This window comes from Nothoprocta perdicaria, unplaced genomic scaffold (genome assembly GCF_003342845.1).
Source record: "Nothoprocta perdicaria isolate Ctin4 unplaced genomic scaffold, notPer1 scaffold_532, whole genome shotgun sequence".
Taxonomy (NCBI): Eukaryota; Metazoa; Chordata; class Aves; order Tinamiformes; family Tinamidae; genus Nothoprocta; species Nothoprocta perdicaria.
The window spans coordinates 98,797-119,791 of record NW_020455791.1 but is presented as its reverse complement, the minus strand read 5'-3'; the positions used below and the strand labels follow the sequence as shown (position 1 = coordinate 119,791).

Below are 20,995 nucleotides of genomic sequence, written 5' to 3'. Positions count from 1 at the left end.
CTCTTCTGAGCAAATGCTCTTAGTTTTGCCACACGCGGGGCTGTGGAGCTGGTGTAACTGTCCACTGTAACAATGATACATCTTTGTTGTTACACATTTACAGCTTTGACAACAACTGAAAAAAAAATTCACAAATTCAAAATCCATTTTTAAACTGCTGTGTATTTCAAAGCATTAACTGCTTTTGCTAATAGTGGTTACATGTTTAGACTTGTAAGAAGTTTCCTCTTAGGGGAAGGCTAAATAACAAATCATGGTCCCACCCTGTTGTCCTATTGTTGTCACCATAATGAAACACCAACAACTTGGGCTTCTCCCTGAGAAAGAGCCCCTGTGCAGTCAGAGGTTTCGCTACCTTTAAGCTTCCCTGAAGCACGAGGCATAGCAGGTGGGAGAATAACCACCCCACAGCTGCTGCTGCTGAGCTGGTTTCGGGAAAAGCCACCCAAGGGGAGCCCTCTGCAATGTAGAGGCAGCAAACCCTTGGCCTGTTGCACAAAGTTGGGAAACAGCCCAGGACAGCAGCAGCTCCTTTGTAAAGGCTCTTGAGCTTTATTTGCCCAGCTGGCTTAGTCCGCGCTGCCACTTAGCCCGGGCCCCCAGTCACTGCCCCAGAAGCCAGCGCCGCTGGTTGCGCCTCCCAGGGCTGTTGCTCGGCAGCCTGGAGGCCTCCAGCCCCGGGACACGAGGGAAAAGGGCCCCGGTGCCGCCTGCTCGGCCACCACTTCAATCTAGCTGCCCTTGCTGTGCAGCACTGTGTTTGATTTATGCTCATTAGACACTTCCCAGCTCTACCAGTGGTTATGTTTTTCTCCAAGCTCTTGCCTGTTAATTTAACAAGGGACAGAGAGCAGATTCCTTGTAACTTGAGACATTCATTTTATAGTGCAAGAGAAGGCACAAATTAGCAGGCAATACATGATTTTGGGCCTSTTAAGTACTAGTTTTTAATATAAATGCAAGACTTGCAAGGTTGGACTGATGTGACCCCTTTTCTGCAATGTTTTATCTTCAGGCAGTGCCTTCTAGTTTGCTGCAGTTCTGCCCATTTCTGAGTCACAGTTTCAATAGCCCCCAGGGGCAGGCTGGGTGTCCCCTTGCAGCTGGCGCTGCCCTTTTGCTTTATGGCCCTACAAGGACCTCATCATCACCCCATAGAGGCATGGGAATCTGATACAAGTTCCTGTGTTCCCCTTTTACAAAACACACACAGATAGAAACAGAGGAAAGATGCCAGGAAAAGGTGGGGAGGCAGCGTGAACAGCCCCCTTGAGCAGCAGATAACCTAAGCARRAGAGGCACATTTAGAGATTGTTCAAGCAGGGAAAATATTCACAGGAGAAAAAGCCTCATTAGTCCTGACCCTCATACAAATCCTAGGGAATTGTATAGGGCTAGTGGATAGAAATACTAGCTTGATGCAGTACAATAGGTGCAGATCAAGACCTGGGAACTGACCATTGCTTACAGCCTTTCACTCTACAAGCTTCCTGTGGGTGCTGTATTAGTGCAGGAGATCCTGCACGTTTCCAGTCATCCCACAGTGCTCTTTCAAGTGCCATAGCTTTCCTGTCTTTTCCCACAGATACTTTTTCCTACCCCTTTCCTTTGCTAAGGCATGTGGCCATTTTGCTGAGGTCAGACTCGAGATTCGCTTCAGGAGACTTTGTCACGGTGCCTCCAAGGAGAGCTCACTGCTTCGGGGAGCACTGCAATTCGGCCTTTTACTGTCATCACTCCTCAGCACTCCTCTCAGGAGGCCTGCCTAAGCCTGCGGACCAGCTCAGCTGAAGAGGCTGCTCCCCTTCTTCTGAGGTTTGAGGGGAGACGGGTAGTGTCCTCATTAAAAAAGTTCTCCAGCAGTTTCATACTAGGGCACTTAAAATCTTTTTACTTTTTAATACTTTTTAAAATCAGTAGTACTAAGCATTACTTACACTTTGGATTTTAAAACTTTGCTTCCCGCTTTCTGTCAGTTTGTGGCTTGGATTCTAAAAAGACTATTTTTACAAGTAAAAGGTGAAGCACTTACCACATTTCTTCCCTCCAGCAGGAACACTGTGGTGCAGGTGTCAGCAAGTCGTGATCCACGCATTGACAAGGCTTCTCTTCATAACTCCTTCGACTCGTTATTGAGCTAGAGTTTAAAACCTCTCAATATGAACTGTATCAATGTTCAGTTTTGTGTTAAGGAAGAGGGAGAAGACTTAATTTTCATACTGAAGAACAAGTTAAAAAGGCAGTTTCTGGAAACATTGATAAGCTGTTTTTGGAGACATATAGGCCCCTAATGCATTGGTTTAGCTGTAGGTTTGGGTTTTGTTTAGTTTTGGACATGGTTGGTCAGTCACATTCCATTCTCCTGTGCTTCTCAAAAGATAAAGGCATCACAAAAACTTGCACCTGCTGGTGACATCAGGAAACTACCACCTGACAATTTTCCAGATTTTGAGTAGGCATTTATAAGAATATTCTGAAGAAAATTTAGGATGAAACATCTGCTCTACAAAATACAAATTCAGATTCTTTTTTCCCCAGCTGAAACCTCTGTCATTTTCTGGAACATTCACTCTAAAATTAAAAAAAAAAAAAAGAATATATTGCTTCTATTGAAGCTCAATATAAGTTAGAAAAAGAATTGCATATTTTCCTTAAAAACATTCCAAATATACATCTAAGAAACAAAATGCACTCCAAAACAAGTGTCTAGTAAGAGACACTGTTTTAAACAACCTGCAATTAACAGCTTTAAAAAAAAAAGGAATGTAGGACATTTATAACATGACAATACTAAAATCCTAAACAACTCATTTAGCATTCTTGGTAAGTAGTGTTTTAAATATACATCTCTTTACAAAACCGTTTAGCAATTCCTTATACCACTTACAGTATATAAATATTTGAATAAGAGATCCTAATAGGAGATGCCAGGGTTTATATTTACTMTCAGATGCTTCAGGTTTAATAAATGTTTCACTATAAGGCACAATACTTCTAATCCAAAAGAAAGGAATAAAAGCTAATGATAAACCCAGTCAAAATTCCTAAGAAGATGGAACCACCAAGAAAAGAATTCTAGCATCTACAGACAAAAAAAAAAAAAAAAAAAAAAGCTTCATAGAACATCTTAGGAAATGGTTCCAGCTTATACATAAGGAAGTGAGACAGGATGGGAGCAGGAGTAAGGAGTTCAGTAAAATCTTATAAATAGACTAATAAATATATTTTTAGCCATAATTAGCCCTTTACCTCCATTCTACTGAGTTTAAGATTGAAAGAGGTAACCAGTGTGCATATACCTAAATAAGTCTACATGCTCAGCACGTTAAGACCCCCAGCACAACCTATTACTGCCAAATTCAGTATAAAAAGCTAGTGAGCTGGAGAAAGCCTCCTTTTCTCTCAGTATCCACTCTGAGTGGAACACATTACAAGATCACATCAGCATTCATTACATATAAGGAAATTTGTAACTATTACTTTTTCATCTTGAAAAAGGATATGTAGCATATCCATGAGTTATTTGATTTCTTCAAATAATCCTTAGAGTGTGGGTTTTTTTTTCCCCTTTCTAAGAGCATCTATCTCCAATTGCAATACATCAGAACTTTCAGATCATTTTAAGAGCTCTAGTCTTGTAAGTGTTCTCTGGGTGTAGGTACTGAATGTAAATAGTGCATCCAAAATATTTACCGTTCACCATTCTGCATGGCTTTCACTGCCCTAGTCTTCATCTTTGTTACAGCCCTCTGGAACACAACGACATTGTAATAATGTTTACAGAAAAAGGGTTATTGCATCTTTTTTTGTTGGTTTTTTCTTTTTTTTAGGATGAGACATCCAGAGGAAATTTTATAAAATCCTCTTTTGTACAAAATTCTAAGTTATTAGCCCTTTTGGAACACCAGCTAGAAAAGTTTGAAAGGTAAAATAATTTACATTGTTATTTTCCATTAATTAGACAAAAGTTCGTACTAATTAAATAAAAAATAAAAGTTCTTTAACAGTCTGTTCAAGGTATCTTCCATGAAGCAGTTCAATGGGTACTTCCATTAGACAGATGTTCTCCATGCCGGTTATTACTGACATCCACATCTAGAAATGAGGAATTAGAAGATAAATTGTTTGTTTGTTGACCATTTTATTGCACTTTACCTGTTAACTTCATCTCCAGAAAAGAAAAAAAGAAAGAAAAGGAAAAAAGAAAAACAAAAAAGCCATGCTCAGATATATCTAAGGTTTTCAGGGTCTTCTAGGTGAGTAATCCTCTCAAAACCTTATTTACATCTCTCAAGTCAAATCTCCTTCAGCTTGGCGGGAGCCTACCTGTAATTTTTGAATACTGGTAACAACTCCATTCAATCTGGTCAGCATTAGGCCTACTAAAAACACTCAAGAAAGGCTTCTTCCAACCCAAGTAGCGGCACTAAGGCTTGTCAGGTGATATACCCCGTTATTACTTACCGAGTAACGCTGTGGTTTCCCCTGCATCCTCTTTCAAGCTGGTGCACTGCAATACCGACTCATTAGTGGAGGAAGCCGACAAGTCGCTCGCTTCGTTTCGCTCGTCCTCTTGCAAAGCGATGCTCAGGCTGCCCACCGAAACGCTGCCGCTTATCGATTCCGGTATGGGCACGTCGAGCGTGTCTTCCGGGTCCCCCTTCAAAATGAAGCACAGGGGCTGACACTTGGCTCCGCCAGCAGCAATCAACAGCCTCCCATTACAGCACTTTGAAATCTGACCTTACTGGGAAAAGGATAATTCTCCCCCATTTTCCACACTCAACGGGGACAGAATCGAGCGGCATCTGCTCTCAGTTTTAATATTTGACTGAAAAATCAATAAAGCAAGAAGAGCAACTGCAGCAGGCTACTGAGCTCGCCTTCAGGATCGAGTGTCCCAGCGCTTGTTAGCAGCTTTACGGCTGCAGGCTGCTTCGGAGCCTGCTGAGCCCACACAAAGCCTGCTAACTCTGTGCAAACTTCTACTGAGTTTGTAGAAACTGCTCTTTTTCACGACACTAGGTTGGGAGGTTTGCACTGGTTTTATTGTTTTTACTGAGGCAAGCAAACTTTTGATATCAGAACAAACTTCCTTCCTCTTCTTCCAATAGCATATCCTAAATCCTTCCAGAAGATGAGGATGCCACCATCTCAGTTTACCAGAATAAAACACCTTCAACACAAGTGATTTATCTCTGCTATTATCTAACGTGATCTGCTTTACTAAAACCAGCTCTCAGAAGGGATCAGAGAAGTCTCACACAGGTCTGTTTCTAAAATTAAACAGACCTCCTTCAAGAGTCATTGCCATTAATGTTATGAAATAAATGTAAGGGCATTATTTATGCACAGGCAAGTACACACTGCAGTGTGATGTAGCTATTTCCCTGGCTTTTTAATTAATAGTCCTCCTGCTCTGCTCCAAACAATGAGCAAACTCCACTCCTATCTCCTTAAGACTTCTGAACTTCTAGGCTGGTCTATTCTTTAGTATCAAGGCAGCATAGTTTAAAATGTGCTCAGTTTCAGCAAGTTACAGAATAGTTATGTTTAAAGACAAGTTAAGACACATGACAATTAATCTCCTAGTTTCGTTGAGGGGTGTGTGTAGCAGTTAATGATTTCCGTTAAAAAAAAAAAAAAGTTAAATAGGCACCAAAGTTACAAGATTCAACAATGCTCCATGAAATCAGTAAGCTGAACAGAGTGAATCTTTTTTTTTTCCCCCATAAGAAAAAAAAACATAATGCAGACTCAGCTCATTGAAGTCCCTTGTTTACAAAACAAGAGCAAGGAGAGAGAACTCAATAACTTCTTTCTACTTTAAGCTCTTAAGACCTGAAGGACATATGGAAAATAGATGTGTTTAAGATTGCATTTGGCCTCCAGGGCCTTTGCAGAAGGTGCACTGGATTTCAGTAGCAGGGCTGCACATCGCGGGCTGCAGTCACGTCGCTCGGGGAGCTCACCASTGGCAGGAGCTCTCTTGCTCCTCACACCTACTTTTTCTCTTAGTGCCAGCTACACATTCACACAATCACTCTATGAAGCAGGCTGAGCAACCCGAATCAAGCTGAGAGCTAACCTAGATAAAACACTGAATCATTTTGCACGTTACTAATTTCAGCGGAGCTTGGATGTTTACAAGAAAGCTCATTTCCCTCGTTCCCCTAGGAAAAACACGGGCTTCTGTATATAACGTCATATGCTTCGACCCACTTCCAACATTTTTTTCCTAAAAAGCACAGATATTACTACTCTTCATTAAGCTTGGTATCAGCATCCACTAAAACAGTTCAAATTCAGTGAAGAAAAAATACGTTCTGAAGGACTTTTTTTTTTTTATTATTCAGACCATAAAAAAAATAACAAAAAAATCTCTATGCATACAAAGATCAGATCAACTTCCAGAACTGAAAATAAGCCAAAATAAGCTATTAGTGCAGTCATATTAATATAATTAACTGTAGCTGTTCCACGTGACCAAAAAGATTACACATTCTGGGTGAAGTCAGATTCGATGTACAGAGCCACCACAGTCTGGTATACATGACATTACAGGTACACTGGTGCCTATGGCATTTTAGTGGAACTCAAGACTACTGAGCAACAGCGACCGAGTAACCTACCGCATGTGTCTTCATCTCTCTTTTCTGGTGCTGTCAGAAAGAAATGAAAGCACATCGTTTTSTCCAGTTACGTAAGGCCTGGTGAAAGTCTTTTGGAAGATTCTGAGTACCGGTCCATTTACAAGGATAAGACATTGGGCATACGTAGAAGCATACATAAACACAACTTGGAAACGCTAATTTCTTCCTTTGAATCAGAGCTYTCCACAAGACAGCATATATTCTAGATGTACTGAAATCAGCTAGATKTGGGCAGCTTAGGCAAATTGCCTCACTTCTGCTTTAATTTCATTACTATTGTCAGCTGAAGCTAGAAAAACTTGGTTATTACAGAAGAAGAGTACATGGAGGATTAGCCCACTGTGCAACACAGTTTAAGCTATTACTCATAAAAATCCCCTATTTTTCTGGTTCTCTCTCGATCACGCTGGCAACTTTGCTCAGCTTCCTCAGRCTAGGCAAGCAACAACTGATCTCATACTCTGAATGGTCAATGGTGAAATCTTGTTTCTCACATTGTGYAACTGTGCAACTTACCCAGTATCCCAAAGCTTTAATAACATCTAGTTTACACATCGGACAAGTTCGGTGGTCCAAAAGCCAAGGGTCAATGCACGTTCTATGAAAGATATGCCTAAAGAAAACAAATATGCATTAGAACTTCTTATCATTACAGATTTTATATTAAAAGACAAGCCAATTCTTTCAAAATCTTGATAATTATCCTACAGCTCATATAGATAATATTTTTAAAGTATCATTTTGCAGTCTAAGTGATTGAAGAAAAAATTATATTCTGTAAGTTGCAACAGTTGAGATAAAGTTCTGAAGAATTGCATTTTTCATCTTAATACACAGAACCACCATGCATATGCATATTGCATCATTATCCTTGCAGAGCYACTGCCAGTATTTTAGTGGCAAAACTCTAAAAATTGATTTAACAGCTGCTATACATATGAGAGCAGCCATTTTAAAGCTCAAAAAGTCCATAACATCACATGCGTAAGGGGGTTTTCCTATGATTATCCAATTACAATACATTGAAATGTTGAGGATCTTCTCATATTTAGAGTTACCCATGTTTTCCCTAGCAAACCCAGCTTCCAAAACAGATGGTGACATGTGAACTGCCCATCCCAGCTATCCCTGGCATGCTTGTATGCCTGAGCTATACCTACAAATTGTTTGGGAGCATAGCACAAAGCATAGCAGAGCACAAAGCATAGCAGATAATGTAATAAAAAGTGAGCAGCTTTTCAGTGTGCAGGAATGTTTCAGCATTTTGTAACTCACTAGGACAGGTATAAGCACAAGTTCTTAATTACACACTAGGCTTCTTAAGAAACATGTTACTAACCACCAAACTCACTGAATCAGCAGTTCAACCATCTACAGTTCTAACTTGCACCACTAAGAGGCTCTAAGTGCTACCTATATCCATATAAAGTGCTGGGCAGCCTCCCAGAGCCCTTTGGGATGTAAGTGGCCATACAAAGGGCATGGCTTCAGCTCGGCACACAGCTCTCCCTTCAAAGCTCCAGGAGAGTTTCCAGATAGATCACTGCATATTTCTAAGGGAAAAGCCAGGGAGGGGGAGAGAACAACTTTGGTAACTTACTTGCATGGCAGAATCCGGACAGTATCTTTCAGTTTATAGTTCTCAATACATACAGCACAGTTTTCCACATCAACATCTAAACCCTAAAGATGACRACACATTTAAGTACCTTATTATATACTATACACTATTATACATTATATATTATTATTATGTTCCATTACAATAACAAGCTGCACATCTCATATATACCTTTGCAAGARGGTGTTTCTGGAATGGTCTAGCAAATAAACTGCTTCATTTAATGCAAGATTCCATCAAGAGGCGATTTGATCAAGTGATTCCAAAGATGAAAACCAGTCAAACTCCAGTTACTAATTTATACCACTGTAACTGACACCTTAAGCCACTTGTTAAATGACAAACACTGCCTGTGTTCATGGGACCACAATAAAACTTTAGTTGAACATCGATACAACAGCAAGGAGGTTTGAGAGGTCCACAGAGATGCAAGTGTGTCTAATTCTTAACTGATGGTCCCAGCACTTGCTAGCACTGATGTAGGAAGAGATTCTGAGGGCKGAACATTACAAACTCTTCTTTCCTCACAGTTTTCTTCCTTCTATCTCATTTTAGGAAACAGCCTTAGGATGCTAGGGGAGAACTGAAGTAAAGAATTTGCAGGATTTTAAAAATCCTCTCCAACCCCATAACAAAGATATTGTCAAAGCAGAGTTTTTCCCACTCTCCCCAGGTTTGATTCTTTCAAAAGATCCCGACAGGTCATATATAACAGGCTACATATGAAGGATATATTCTGGAGAAATAATTCAGTGTTAGTTGGGTTGTATTAAAAACCAAGTATTAGAAGAACAGAGCACAAGTGCACCCATCCCTCATCCCCACAGAATAAATACTTTGTTTGCTGCTTACTGCACTATTTCAATATCAGTACTGCAAATGTTCATATAAATTACTACTACAAGCAAGCTTTCAAGATCAAAGCMTTTTTTGCATGCTATCAACCCACATAATTAAGGACTTAAGCTCTTATACAAGTCAAATTAAGATTTGTTTCAACAAAAGCAGAAAAAACAAACAATACTTATTCTACTGCAAATATTTTTAATTCTGGACAAGAGGCAAAGTCCAAGCACACCGTATGTAACACATAATCAAGTGAGTGTCCATTTTACAATAATCCCTTAAGCTTCTCAGGAAAGATCTAGATGATAACAAATTCACTTTTTAAGGCTGACCTATTTTTAGTTAAATGCCTCAACTCTGCGTGAAATAATGAAAGGTTGTCCTGTGTCACAGTAAGATAAATATACTCTTTCAATAACTGTGACTAAATGAAAGGAAATATTTAAAAGTCTACATTTAGGGAGTAGACAAGTCTATTTTCAGATGAACTCATATCAGTTCACAAAAGCGCATTTGCATCACTAAGTGATCTAAGATTGCTGATTCAAACCAAATGATAAAACATAATTTATCAAGGATAAAACCTGTATTTTATAGATTTTAACATAATTTCATTCTACTTTGCAAAACCAACGTGGCATTCATAGCTACAACCAATACACCAGGCACAAATGCCCCCTTAAGGTTACGTAGATGGGAGGAAACTGGCTGGTACCCTGCAAACAACTTCATAATCCTTGGTAAAGGATTCAGAGACCTTGGTAAAGGTCTACTGAATATCAACTTAAAGTAGTTAACAGCTTCTTCATGGTCCTCATCACAGATTTCATCAGGTCCTCTTTACATCCGGATACTTTGTTACTACTTTACACATGTTTTGGTTCAATTCAACCTTTCTTGATCTTGATTCTGCACAGAAGTATTAACATTCTTCTATTTGTATCTTGACAAGCATTATACTTAATTGGAATTTAGAATATAATCAAAGATTAACAAACAACTGTAAAAGGCTACTTAAACGTGCTGAATGCATAAGGGGAAAAAGTCAAAGACAGTTTTTCTTTTAATTTCAAAATGGTTTAATACATGAAAGAAGTATTCTAGGAAGTATTCTGCARGCTAGGGCAATTATTACCTTAATTTTATTTATGACTGAAAAGAAAACTTAAAAAGTGATTTGACCACTGATCAAATACCTCAAGTTGGGTGGGACAAGAGGGCAGGTGGTACATTTAGTAAGTTTAGTCACCAATCTCATATATTTAAAAAAAAAAAATCAATATGACTTTCAGAAAGTTTTAATATAGAAATACATTTTAATTTATGCTTCAAGCAGGTCTATATTGCTCCTTAATGTATTGGATGTCAAAATGGATAAAATAAATATTTTTCATAGCTTTTTAGATTTCTAAAGCTTTCTAATCAATAAAAACTATGGATATTCCATTAAAAAAAGAAAACTAAACAAAACATCAACTATAAAAACTGTGCAGTCGATAAATCCTAGGAAGGGCTTTGCAATTCACTTGTTGATGCTTGTAAGTGCTGATAAGATATTGGTGTTTCCTTATGTTTACAGAGCCAGCCTTTTCCAGCCTCCTGCAGTGTTGTGCACGACCAGATACCATTTGCAACAAAGCAGCCAGCCTTGCATTTCAGAAACAGGCCCAGTTTGGGCACCTAAGCAAAGGCGCTAAGGAGGTTATAGGGGTCGCGCTCCAGCTGGGCAACCTTGCCAGCATTTTAGTTTTAATTCTACAAAGACTRCTTTGCAGCACTGTTCAAATATAACCAAAGCCACTGCCTTACCTTGTCTCCACGCTTCACAGTATGCAGCTGAAGCTGGCTGATTGCTTTCTTCGTTTCTTTCCTATGTCCCTTGAATAAAGSCAGACAATTTTAAATATTAGTAAACAGGTTAGTTTTAAAACTGACATTTCAAAGCTTTAAAATATTTGCCCTGTAGATTACTAAGTCTTCTGAATATATCCAGAAAAATCGAACAACTTGGCTAGAGCACATGTTGACAAAACCCAGACATTGAGGAACACGATGATTTTGGGGGTACACTACTAAACCTTATCCACAGACATACTGCTTAGCAAAGGAACTAAACTGGGGGCAGAATCATGCAGACACTGTTGACACACACAGTCCTGTACACTCATTGTCTGCATTAAGGGACTTTCCACCCAAGAGAATTAAAACTAACTTTCTCTTTAGAGGCAGTGGGAACTGAGTCAACAGTAGTATAACCAGACTTTCTAGTTATTCAAAGCAAAAATGAAGTGTGCTGGCACATTTGATACAAGCTGGGGAGAGGGGGGAATTCCACCAAGGAGTCTACAGCTAGCGGGAGTTATCAAGCCTTAAGGTCAAAAGGCTGTTTGTTGCTATTAATACCTCCCCTTAGCTTAAGGCTCCCTAAGACATGATACAAACCTCTCCTTTGAGAGGACTCGCTGTGCAAAGGGGAGAGTGAGAAAGAAAGGCCCAACAGACCCGAGGCACCGTATCAGATGGCTATACATCAACAGCCCCAATTATGCTCAGAGGGAAAGTGAGAAAATGAGGGGTACTATACTCTGAGTGTTAGCTACCATCTGAACTTGAAGAATGAATTATATCCCATCAAYAGATATTGATCTGTCTAGCAGCAAGCCACATCACTGATGAAATACCAATAATAATAATAATAAAGGCAGCTTTTCTCTTTAAGAATGACTACTGTGACTTACATCACTCAAACTTCTTTTTCATTATTTAAAACAGAAAAAAATCTAACTGGCAATATCTAACTAAATTGTGGAACCAAAGTACCTGCAAAAATAGAGGGATTTAAACCGAGAACAGTGTATTCCACCTTCTATACCAGCACAGTCCTGTTTCATTTTTGGTAGCAAGGAACTCTTCCAAAGATTTAGTGTTAAACTGATAGTAGGACAACTAATAGGATATTCTTTTTCAGCTTCTCTTACCATTATACAATAGCTTGCTATAAAGCAAAACTTCRTTAACCTTGTGCCATGTTTTTATTGCTATGGAGTTGTATTGCCAAGCTAAATAAATACTTTTCCTACCCATACTGTAAACATCTAACAATGTATCTTGATCAAAGTGTCCAAACCAGGTTTAAAAGCTAGCTTGTTGAAAACTGCATTTTTGGAGGTTTTTTTTTTTGTTTGTTTTGGGTTTTTTGTTTTGTTTTGTTTTTTAAAAAAAACAACTGTTTTAAAATTAAAAGAGGGGGACTAGAAGAAAACGGCATATTCTAATGCTAGGCAACTTCTTTTAACTAAAAAACAACCTAAAAGACAAACAAAATGGTAAATATTTTGAGTGTTTGTGACAAGTATTTTGGGGGTAAATATTCCATTCAATTCCATCCAATTCAATTCCATCCAATAAAACACTCTTAAACTCTCTATAAAAAGAGTTGGTACTTTTTGTAATTGTCCTAATGCTACAATGATGGGAAAAGGCAACTTTGTCGAGCAAATATCTCTCACAACACATAAAAACATTACCTTTTGTATAATCATTTCCAGGATAATATGTTTTTTTGGAAAATATTTTCAGAATATTCAAGTTCTAAGACTTAAAAAGTATTCCTACAGAGTACAAWGGGAAACAAAAGAAGCATCTTTAACTAGACTGCAAGTTTAGGTATATTGATGACTCAGGTGTTACCCTCAGCTATTGGAAAGAGGATTTTGTTATCCCCTAGAACAGTCCTGTAAGTTACATCAGAACTCACACATCTGAAATCGYTCAAATATTATCATCTTTTTCCTTCTCCCTCATCGTTAGAACCTAAATACCCAAACAGAAGGCATGGCAAGTCATTAAGTAGTCACTTGAAACTTTTATATACAATTTTATATACAAAAGTTGAGGTTAAAGAAATAAAAMACTGTTTGCAAAGCACAGTTGCAATTTTCTTTTCCCTCCTCACAGTGATTACAGAACTATGGCATGCTTGTCAATGGCCATGAACAGATCATGATGATTCTACACTGGTGGAATGACAAGATAAATCGCAAAAGTAATTCCCAAAGAACCGAAAAGGCACATCCCGGTTAGATGTCCTTTCTTTTAGCATTTCTTCTTCTAGTCCTTTTCTAGAGGGAAAGTTACTTATAAATTAAGATCACTTCCTTCCTTCTGAAGTTAAACTAACCACAACGATAAGTCACACAAGCTGCTGCTTTTATTCAGCTGTTCGCAACTAGCAAAACAGATTTCTCACAACTTCATACAATTTTGTGATACTGATCAGCACACTACTTATTAGCCTTGCTGAACACGACTGAACACKGCTCTTAGTTAATGTATAGTTAATGCAAGCAAACATTTATCTTCAGGAATACTTCAATAAACAGGCAAAGTTAGGAAAATGATTTCACATGAGGAGACTGCGAGGGTCATCATCTCTACTTACCTGGCTTCCAAATTGTGATCCTGTATACAGGAAACGCTGTATATAATAAAATATGAGCCAGGCAAGCGATATAATCATCATGGTGATGAAGGCAATGGCTACAAACACAACCGACTGACCGCTGATATATTCYTGCACGTGCCGTGTACCCACAACGATGCTCATTTTCACTGGAATGCCTCTTCGGACTGGCTCCAGGATTTCTATTCCCTTTGGATAACCAACCATTATCACCACTGTATTTCCTGTTCCTGTTGAGGGAGGCAGGAAAAGAAGTCAGTCAATACAGTAAGAAAGGCAATCTGTCCTGCTGGTAATATGGGCCTCTTCAGTTAAGATCAGGGAGGAAAGCCATAGGGGAAGCCTAAGCTTTTTCATGCACAACAGGCCTTAAATAGAGTTTCATAATAAAGAACACACTATTTACAGCACGAAACTCKCAAATGCAAGAGAGAAAAAATACAAAACACCTTTCAATAGATGCACCTATCAAGGTTCTTTACTTCTAATTTCACACAGCGAGGCGGGATATGGACGCTAGGCAAGAACAGGCAAGTCACAAGCACTGCACCTCGGGACGCTGTAACACGCTTTCAGAAACAGCTAACCCCGACCAGTGAGAGCTCGAGACAGCCTAGGAACTACCAAGAGGTACATCCAGTGAAACTGAATCAGAATCCACAGCACAGTTAGGCTGCAGAGGTGAACAGGAAAAAAAAAAAAAGATTAAAATACATTAATATTAAAATACATTAAATAAATTAATACCTAAATATTTAAAGTTTAATGAGGCATCACGACAAGCTCTTGTTAACAAACACTTTGAGATTCATTTGGGAGCAGAGAATCAAAGGATTTTTCCAATATTAAAACTTGAAAGCCTTCAATCCATATGGAGACAATTTACGACTCCAGAAAAATATTTTAAGCACATTAGTATGACCAAGCAAGAGAAAATATTGTCAAGACTGACTAGCAGAAAGGAAACATCCCTTTTGGCTAGAGCTTCACTCAGATTTTGCTTTGTTTTTCTGAAAAAAATCTCCAGCATTGTCCCAGGAATACCGAACTTAACATTTTTAACAAGTTGATTTGTCACTTATTTGGTAATACTGTTATCTCACATCTTCCCAGTTCAAACCATATTTATTCAAATATTCAAATTCTTACTTCATGTACTAATACTGCCATATAGTCCTGACAAATCATAGTTTTAGAGCCTACTTTCCACTCATGCTTATGAGAAAAAGCGAAACTATAAATTACAAGCAGCTCCTTTCAGAGAGGAAACAGGAAAAAGAAGGGGGGGGGGGTGTCTAAAGAGCTAAAGCCATAATGTGACTATGTTTTTAGATACACAAAATTGCCTACTCGCAGGAGGACTTCTCACTGAGTGTTTATAAAGCCCTTTTTCCTCATAGTTGCGGTAGTTTTACTATTGAGAAGCTATGTCAGCTATGTCAAGGGAAACTGCTTCCTGATTTATAACATTACATCATGGGAGGGTTTTCAAAACTCTAAAAAGGCATTTCACCGCCAACATATCTGCCTACTATAGACAGCTATTTGCTTGAAGCATTGAAAGAAAAAGTCTGGGAAGCCTTATCCAGTGGCATGCTAGGATGTAACACACACTTTCACTTCTATAGCGTGCTAGGATATAACGCACACTTTCACTTCTATAGCTCTTCCTCCCATAGACAGTTCCTCCTTCCATAAGGTGCTTACAGTCTGCTGGGGATAAAACACAGAAAGTTCAATGACAGGAATAACCCTCCTGTGCCTCTTGCCCTTTGTCACCTTTGGCTGAGGCAGTCGCCCTCCCTCCCTTCATCTACTCTTCAAAGCTCTTGCAGCCGTTCTCGAGCTTCAGGCCTGGCARGAGAAGAGATTTTGCAAGTGAGGCCAAGTTTCCTAAAGCTCTGGAGGAGACTCTGGAGAAAGGTGGAACGTGCGTCTCCGCTCAGTCAGCGCCCTGCTCCCCAGTGGAGCAGGGGGAATTCGCGCAGCGCCGGCGCACGTCACCTCGCCAAGCGGCAGCGTTAGGAGGGGAGAGCAGCGTGGCGCAGTGACAGCAACCAGGACACATCCACCGGCAGCTACGCTTCCTTCATCAGTCCTACCGTCAGGAACAGAGTGCTTACTGACACCACAAGCTCCAACACGCTAAGAACTGGTTAACAAACATTATTTTCCTCTATAAGCCAGCACAAAAGCACTACCAGACTAATTAATCTTGCAGAGAAGGGATAGTTTGAATTTCCCTTTGCTTTCTGACCTTGGACAAACCCMCAATGTGTTAACAAGAAAAGAAATTAGGAAAGTAGAAATGTACTTCACTTCTCACAAAGCTGAGAGCTATTACCCACAGATCTGAACAGTAGAATAACTTTTTATGTCTTTAATCAACTGTAAGAGTTTCAAATAACCAGGTGCTTCAGGGTTATTGCTGAATGCTGCAGGAGTGCTGGAAGAACTGCTGGAAGAGAGTGGCATGGTTTCATTCAGCCTTCAGTGCAGAAAGCTTCAAGAGCTTCAAGCTCCAAGGAGATGCCTGAACTTTTAGATCAGTGTTGACTTCCTCTTCATTCCCAACAGCTGAAATCCAGCTATACAGTTCTCTGCACCATGTATAACCAAGTGTTTTTTTAAAAGTTGCAACAATCAGCAATGCCTACTGATGGGACAGCCCTTTTGGCATTGGCATATCCAGTTGTCAGTTATCGACTTGATTAAAAAAGCAGGATACTTCAGCACGGCAGGAGCGATTGCGGCTGCTCAATACTGTTACACCTTCCAACTTTAAAACTTAATAGGAGTTATAAATGGGAGATAAAGCACCTCTTATCATAGCTATTACTCACATTTAGTTTCTAGTTAGCTTTTATCTATTACAAGCCACAAGTTAAATAGTGCATGTCTAACTTTTTAAATTTCTATTAAAAGCAGTTTTAATGTTTTAAGGATTTGATGAAGAGCTTATTAAAATAAGTCCAAGTAAAATAGGATGGATTTGAAGATCATGACATTGTGGAAAGAAAAATGGAGACTGTGGGCTCAGAGTGGGCTCAGAGAAGCTGATGCCCCAGGTGGGCCCATAAAGCTTCAGATTAGCATTTCAGCTCCCCTTCCCTGCCCTAATTTTAGGCTTCTGTTCTGAAAAGCATTTAAAAACAACAACAGCAACAAAAATKCTGCCRAGTGAGCTTCCTCCACTGCAATACAACTCAAGAGACCTTAAATCACAGGTACAAAAGAATTTCAAACATCTCCTGCACAGAGCACATCACAGAGCACATATGCACAGAAAGCACAGTCTGTTGACTTTACTCTTCCAYGACCATCCCCAATAAATAACCACACACTTATTCTGCCAGAATAAATCTGTTTTTTTGTTTGTTTGTTTTTTTTTAAGGATTGCTTGATACTTGAGTGGAATCAGGTAGATTTGAAAACTGATATTGTGGTATGTGGTGTTAGGTTTGGTTTGTTTGCTTGCTTGTTTGAATAGCCATCCAAATAAAGCAGTGTGAGCTGGCAAATCCTTAGGATACCTGGAAATGAGGACAAGTTTGGAACTGTGAGGAGATGGAAGGCACGTTTCCTGTCCATGTGTCACAGTCATTTTTACTCCTGGTATTGCTACAGCCTTCTCTTGCAAATGGAAAACAGTGCTCTGCTGATAAGGAAGAAGCAGCACAGATACAAATCTCTATTCCAGGCATTCCAAGCTATCACATCTATTCCTATTCACATCTACACATAACTACGGGATCATTTTCTGTTATCTGGGAAGCAGGAGCTATAGTTCTGTCCTCAAGAGAAACATCAGAAAGTCCTCAGAGCTTGAGAACCCTGGTAGGAATGTCTGAGGTCAGACTATTTTTAAGACAATCTATTTAAACTAGGCACCTTACTCAAATTGCCAGAATTTTACACTGAATGTGCTCTTTCACTTCTGATTGCAAGTCAAAAATTCTGACCTTTACCAGGCATATAGCAGCACACTAAACATGACATGACAAGCTTCGCTGTCTCAACTGCCTGCCCCACTGCATCCCCCCAGAACTGGGCTGCAATTTCTCTTCACTTGAGAGGGAAGATGTGTAACCAGAGCAGTCAAGTTGCCAAGGAGTCAATAGAGACACACGTCCTTCCCTCCAATACACTTCTAATCACACATGCACCTATATCTGTACAAGACTTAGCTTGAAAATGCTCTTATCTTGTTTGTTCCGTCAGAGCAACGTAGCAGCACAACATAAAATACGTGCTCTCAAAGTTAAGAGAGCCCCTGGTTTCGGTTCTCCTCTTTTGGAAGGGTTGCACCAGGAGCTATCAGAAGACATCAGTAGATGTCAGCAACAGGAACACAGCCTTTACAAGCAGTAGTACAACGTTAGTCTCATCTGGTTTAATATGTATAAAAAAAGTGACAGTGAAAGAATTATTGGGAATACTTCAGTAAAGCTGCATCAGATCCAAACCAGTTTTCTTTACACAGCCAAAGCCACACACTCAAGCTAAGTCCCAAGCTCCCATTAAACCTACAGGCCAAACCCTGAAGCTCCAGACTCATTTCTCAAAGTACTGCGACCAGACCCATTATTCCCATCTAAATGATGTTTGTCAGGCACAATCATATTTTATTCCTGGATCTTCAGAGTATTAAATTCACAATTTTATCAGCATTCTCAAGTCCTAGGTCTCAGGAAAATTCACAAAGGGGCAGGATACATAGCATGAAGGATAACAGAAACTACAGGACTGGAAGACCCGTCATGGTTTCCACTGCAAYATATCCTTCTCCCTCAATTTCTACATTGACACAGACCGTTTAACTCTCCTCAGTCCACCCTTCACAACCCTCCCCACTTTGCCACCCCAGGCCCATCACCAATCCTCTCCCAGTTAATATTCACATACACGATTTACTTTGTTTTGGGAGATGAATCTGAAGGCTTTCAAGCTACCATACTACAAGGAGCCTCTCCTGTTCCTTCAAACCTTGACAGATTTAAAACTGCTTTCAAAATCTASATTCTTGACAAAACTTAAATTCAAGTTTATACTGTTCAGAATCAGTAGAGAAAGCATAATTCCTGGAATCACCCAGCCAAAATGAATGTTTCCTGGTAGAAAACATTCTCTACTGTTTCAACATTACTCGACCAAAGAACAAAAGGCATCTGGCATTTTGAGCCACTTAATTCAGGCAGGGAGCAAGGGCCCAAGATACACAGCACACACTGTTAAAAGGCCCTATTTTAACAACAGTCTTCTGGGAGTAAGAACAAGACAGCAACGCTCAAACTGACCGATCCGTMTTTTAACTAAAAGCCCTACTCTTTGTACCAGTGAGGTACCCAAGGTTTCAAGTAGGCATCTGAACTGCAGAGTGTTTGCAACACATGCTTATTATCAAATATTTTGACACTAACTACAGCAAGTCACTCTGGACCCTTCCAGAAGCTGGGTTTCTGCAGGGCCAGTTCACAAATACTTTCAGAGCACCRGCAAACTTGAACCCTACAGCACAAAGGGCCTCATATTCCCCATTCTCCCTTGCCTAGGGATGGCTTCCCCAAGCACTCCAGTATTCAAGTCACTAACATCAATCTCTCCCTACACTCCCAACAAAGCACATTTAATGACCTGACGAAATTTTCAGTGTTTAGATAGTTGAAAATTTCAACCATCAAAAGTGAAGATTTGTTATTCCAGCAGAGCCACTGATTATCTACTGTTACGCTCCTGCCCCTGCATTTACAAAATGGGTACAAAGCCATACAAATGCATACAAATATACATAAATGTATGTGCTATGGTAACAAAGCAACCCTTAGAGAGAGCTTGTATCAGCAAAATTCTATCAGCCTAACAATAAAAACGTTGTTAAGAGAGCGGTAGCTGTCAGCAAACACTTCTCTCCGTGGCACTGCTACATGCAGCTAGACTCGCAAGCCCAAAGTGGAGCAGCAGTTCAAGAAAGCCTTCTGCAGGTGGAAGGAAGCAAGATACCCCACCGAAAAGCAAAGCAGCAAAGAATAGTTTACAAGAAAAATCAACAGGGGATTTTTTTTTCTTTTTAACCCACTGGCCAATATACAGTAACAGCAAGAAAAAGAATGTAGCAAGTGATATAAAGATTGCTACAAAACAAAGAACCTCCTTTGCCACCTAATACCAGACTAAAAGATACATTGTGCTTAGCATCCCACCTGCACTTTCAGGAATGACTAGGAACACCAGAAACAGCCCCCACTGCACAGCCAAGCGTGCAGGGGCCAAGAGGAGCATTTTGGAAAGAGAGGCTAGTTTGGGGGAACTGGTTCCTGCTGCATCATATGAGCGACTAAGTTAGTCTTCTTTGGTAGCACATTACAGCTCTATGTCAACGAATCCACCCCCTGTGCCGCTTCTTGCTGCCAGGGAGGCTGGACTGGTCATAAAGAAGCTCGGGTATGGAGGCCATATGAAGCAAACATCTGCTGCTTTCCCCCCTCCTTACTTTGCTTTGTAKGCGCATCCTTCTCTGCAGGCCTTGCAGTTCCATCAAAAATCTACAGCTGCAGACACATTTTAGCAGAGTTTCATCTTGTTCTTCAGCTTGATCCTTTAAAACTGTCACATCTACAAAGCTCGGCGGCCCGCCTTAGCCCCGCAGAGCGGACAGGGCTGGATGCCAGACCCTTCGAGYCCCTGTCTCGGCAAGGAGATCCTTGCTAGGGGCACCCAGGGGCAGGCACGCGGGGCGGCGGGGCTGCGGGACCCGGCGCCGTCCCCGCCGCTGCGGCAACGCACCGAGGGGCCGCTCCAAAAACGCCCCTTCCTCCTTTAACCGCGCTTTAACCGCCACGGGGCCTCCCGCTGCGGCGGCCGCCTCTCCTCCCGCAGCCCCCTCAGTCCGCGGGCAAAGGGGGAGCCCCACCGCCAAGCCGAGGGGTTCCTGCCCAAAGGGGGGGATGGCGAGGAAGAGGGCGGCGGAGGGGGGTCGCAGGGGGCTCTGCGCAGCGCAGCGCGGCGCCGCACAAAGCGCGGCCGGGCCCGGCACAACAAAGCGCGGCCCCGCGCGCCGGCGGCCCCGCTCACCGAGGTGCGACATGGAGACGGTGCTGTTGCCGAAGCGCGCCTCGTTGTAGATGACCACGGCGGCCGCCCGCTTGCGCGCCGCGTTCGTGATCTTGTCCTTGAAGGTGCAGCCGCCGCGCGCCACGAGCGCGATCCAGGGCGGCGGGTCGGCGTCGGGCGGCGCGCGGCTGCCCGGCGGCCGCGGCACCTCGTAGTCGGTGTCGGCGGCGCAGCCCTCCATGTGGCGCGGCGAGGCGCCGCGGGGGATGCCCACGAGGCCCTGCGCGCCCTCCTTGGGCGAGCTGTCGCCGTAGCGGCCGCTCTCCGTGTTGCCGCGCACCGTGCGGTTGCTGAGCGGCTCCA

At 41.2% G+C, this 20,995-nt stretch overlaps 1 protein-coding gene and 1 non-coding gene across 2 annotated transcripts in view; both read right to left on the bottom strand.

The window, feature by feature from the left end:
- Nucleotides 1-1,631: 1,631 nt before the first annotated feature.
- Nucleotides 1,632-1,745, bottom strand: LOC112955046. The gene has a single exon (XR_003250829.1). It is a non-coding gene; the product is annotated as a small nucleolar RNA SNORD89 (small nucleolar RNA).
- A 1,360-nt stretch (nt 1,746-3,105) lies between these two features.
- Nucleotides 3,106-20,995, bottom strand: part of RNF149 (ring finger protein 149) — an 18,932-nt gene continuing 1,042 nt past the window's right edge. Inside the window, exons 2-8 of the mRNA XM_026048331.1 lie at nt 20,654-20,990; nt 13,562-13,812; nt 10,930-10,998; nt 8,254-8,336; nt 7,170-7,266; nt 4,465-4,660; nt 3,106-4,095 (exon numbers count right to left, since the gene is read on the bottom strand). Coding sequence (XP_025904116.1) covers nt 4,037-4,095; nt 4,465-4,660; nt 7,170-7,266; nt 8,254-8,336; nt 10,930-10,998; nt 13,562-13,812; nt 20,654-20,990 — 1,092 coding nt within the window. The 3' untranslated portion in view covers nt 3,106-4,036. The remainder of the gene's footprint in view (nt 4,096-4,464; nt 4,661-7,169; nt 7,267-8,253; nt 8,337-10,929; nt 10,999-13,561; nt 13,813-20,653; nt 20,991-20,995) is intronic.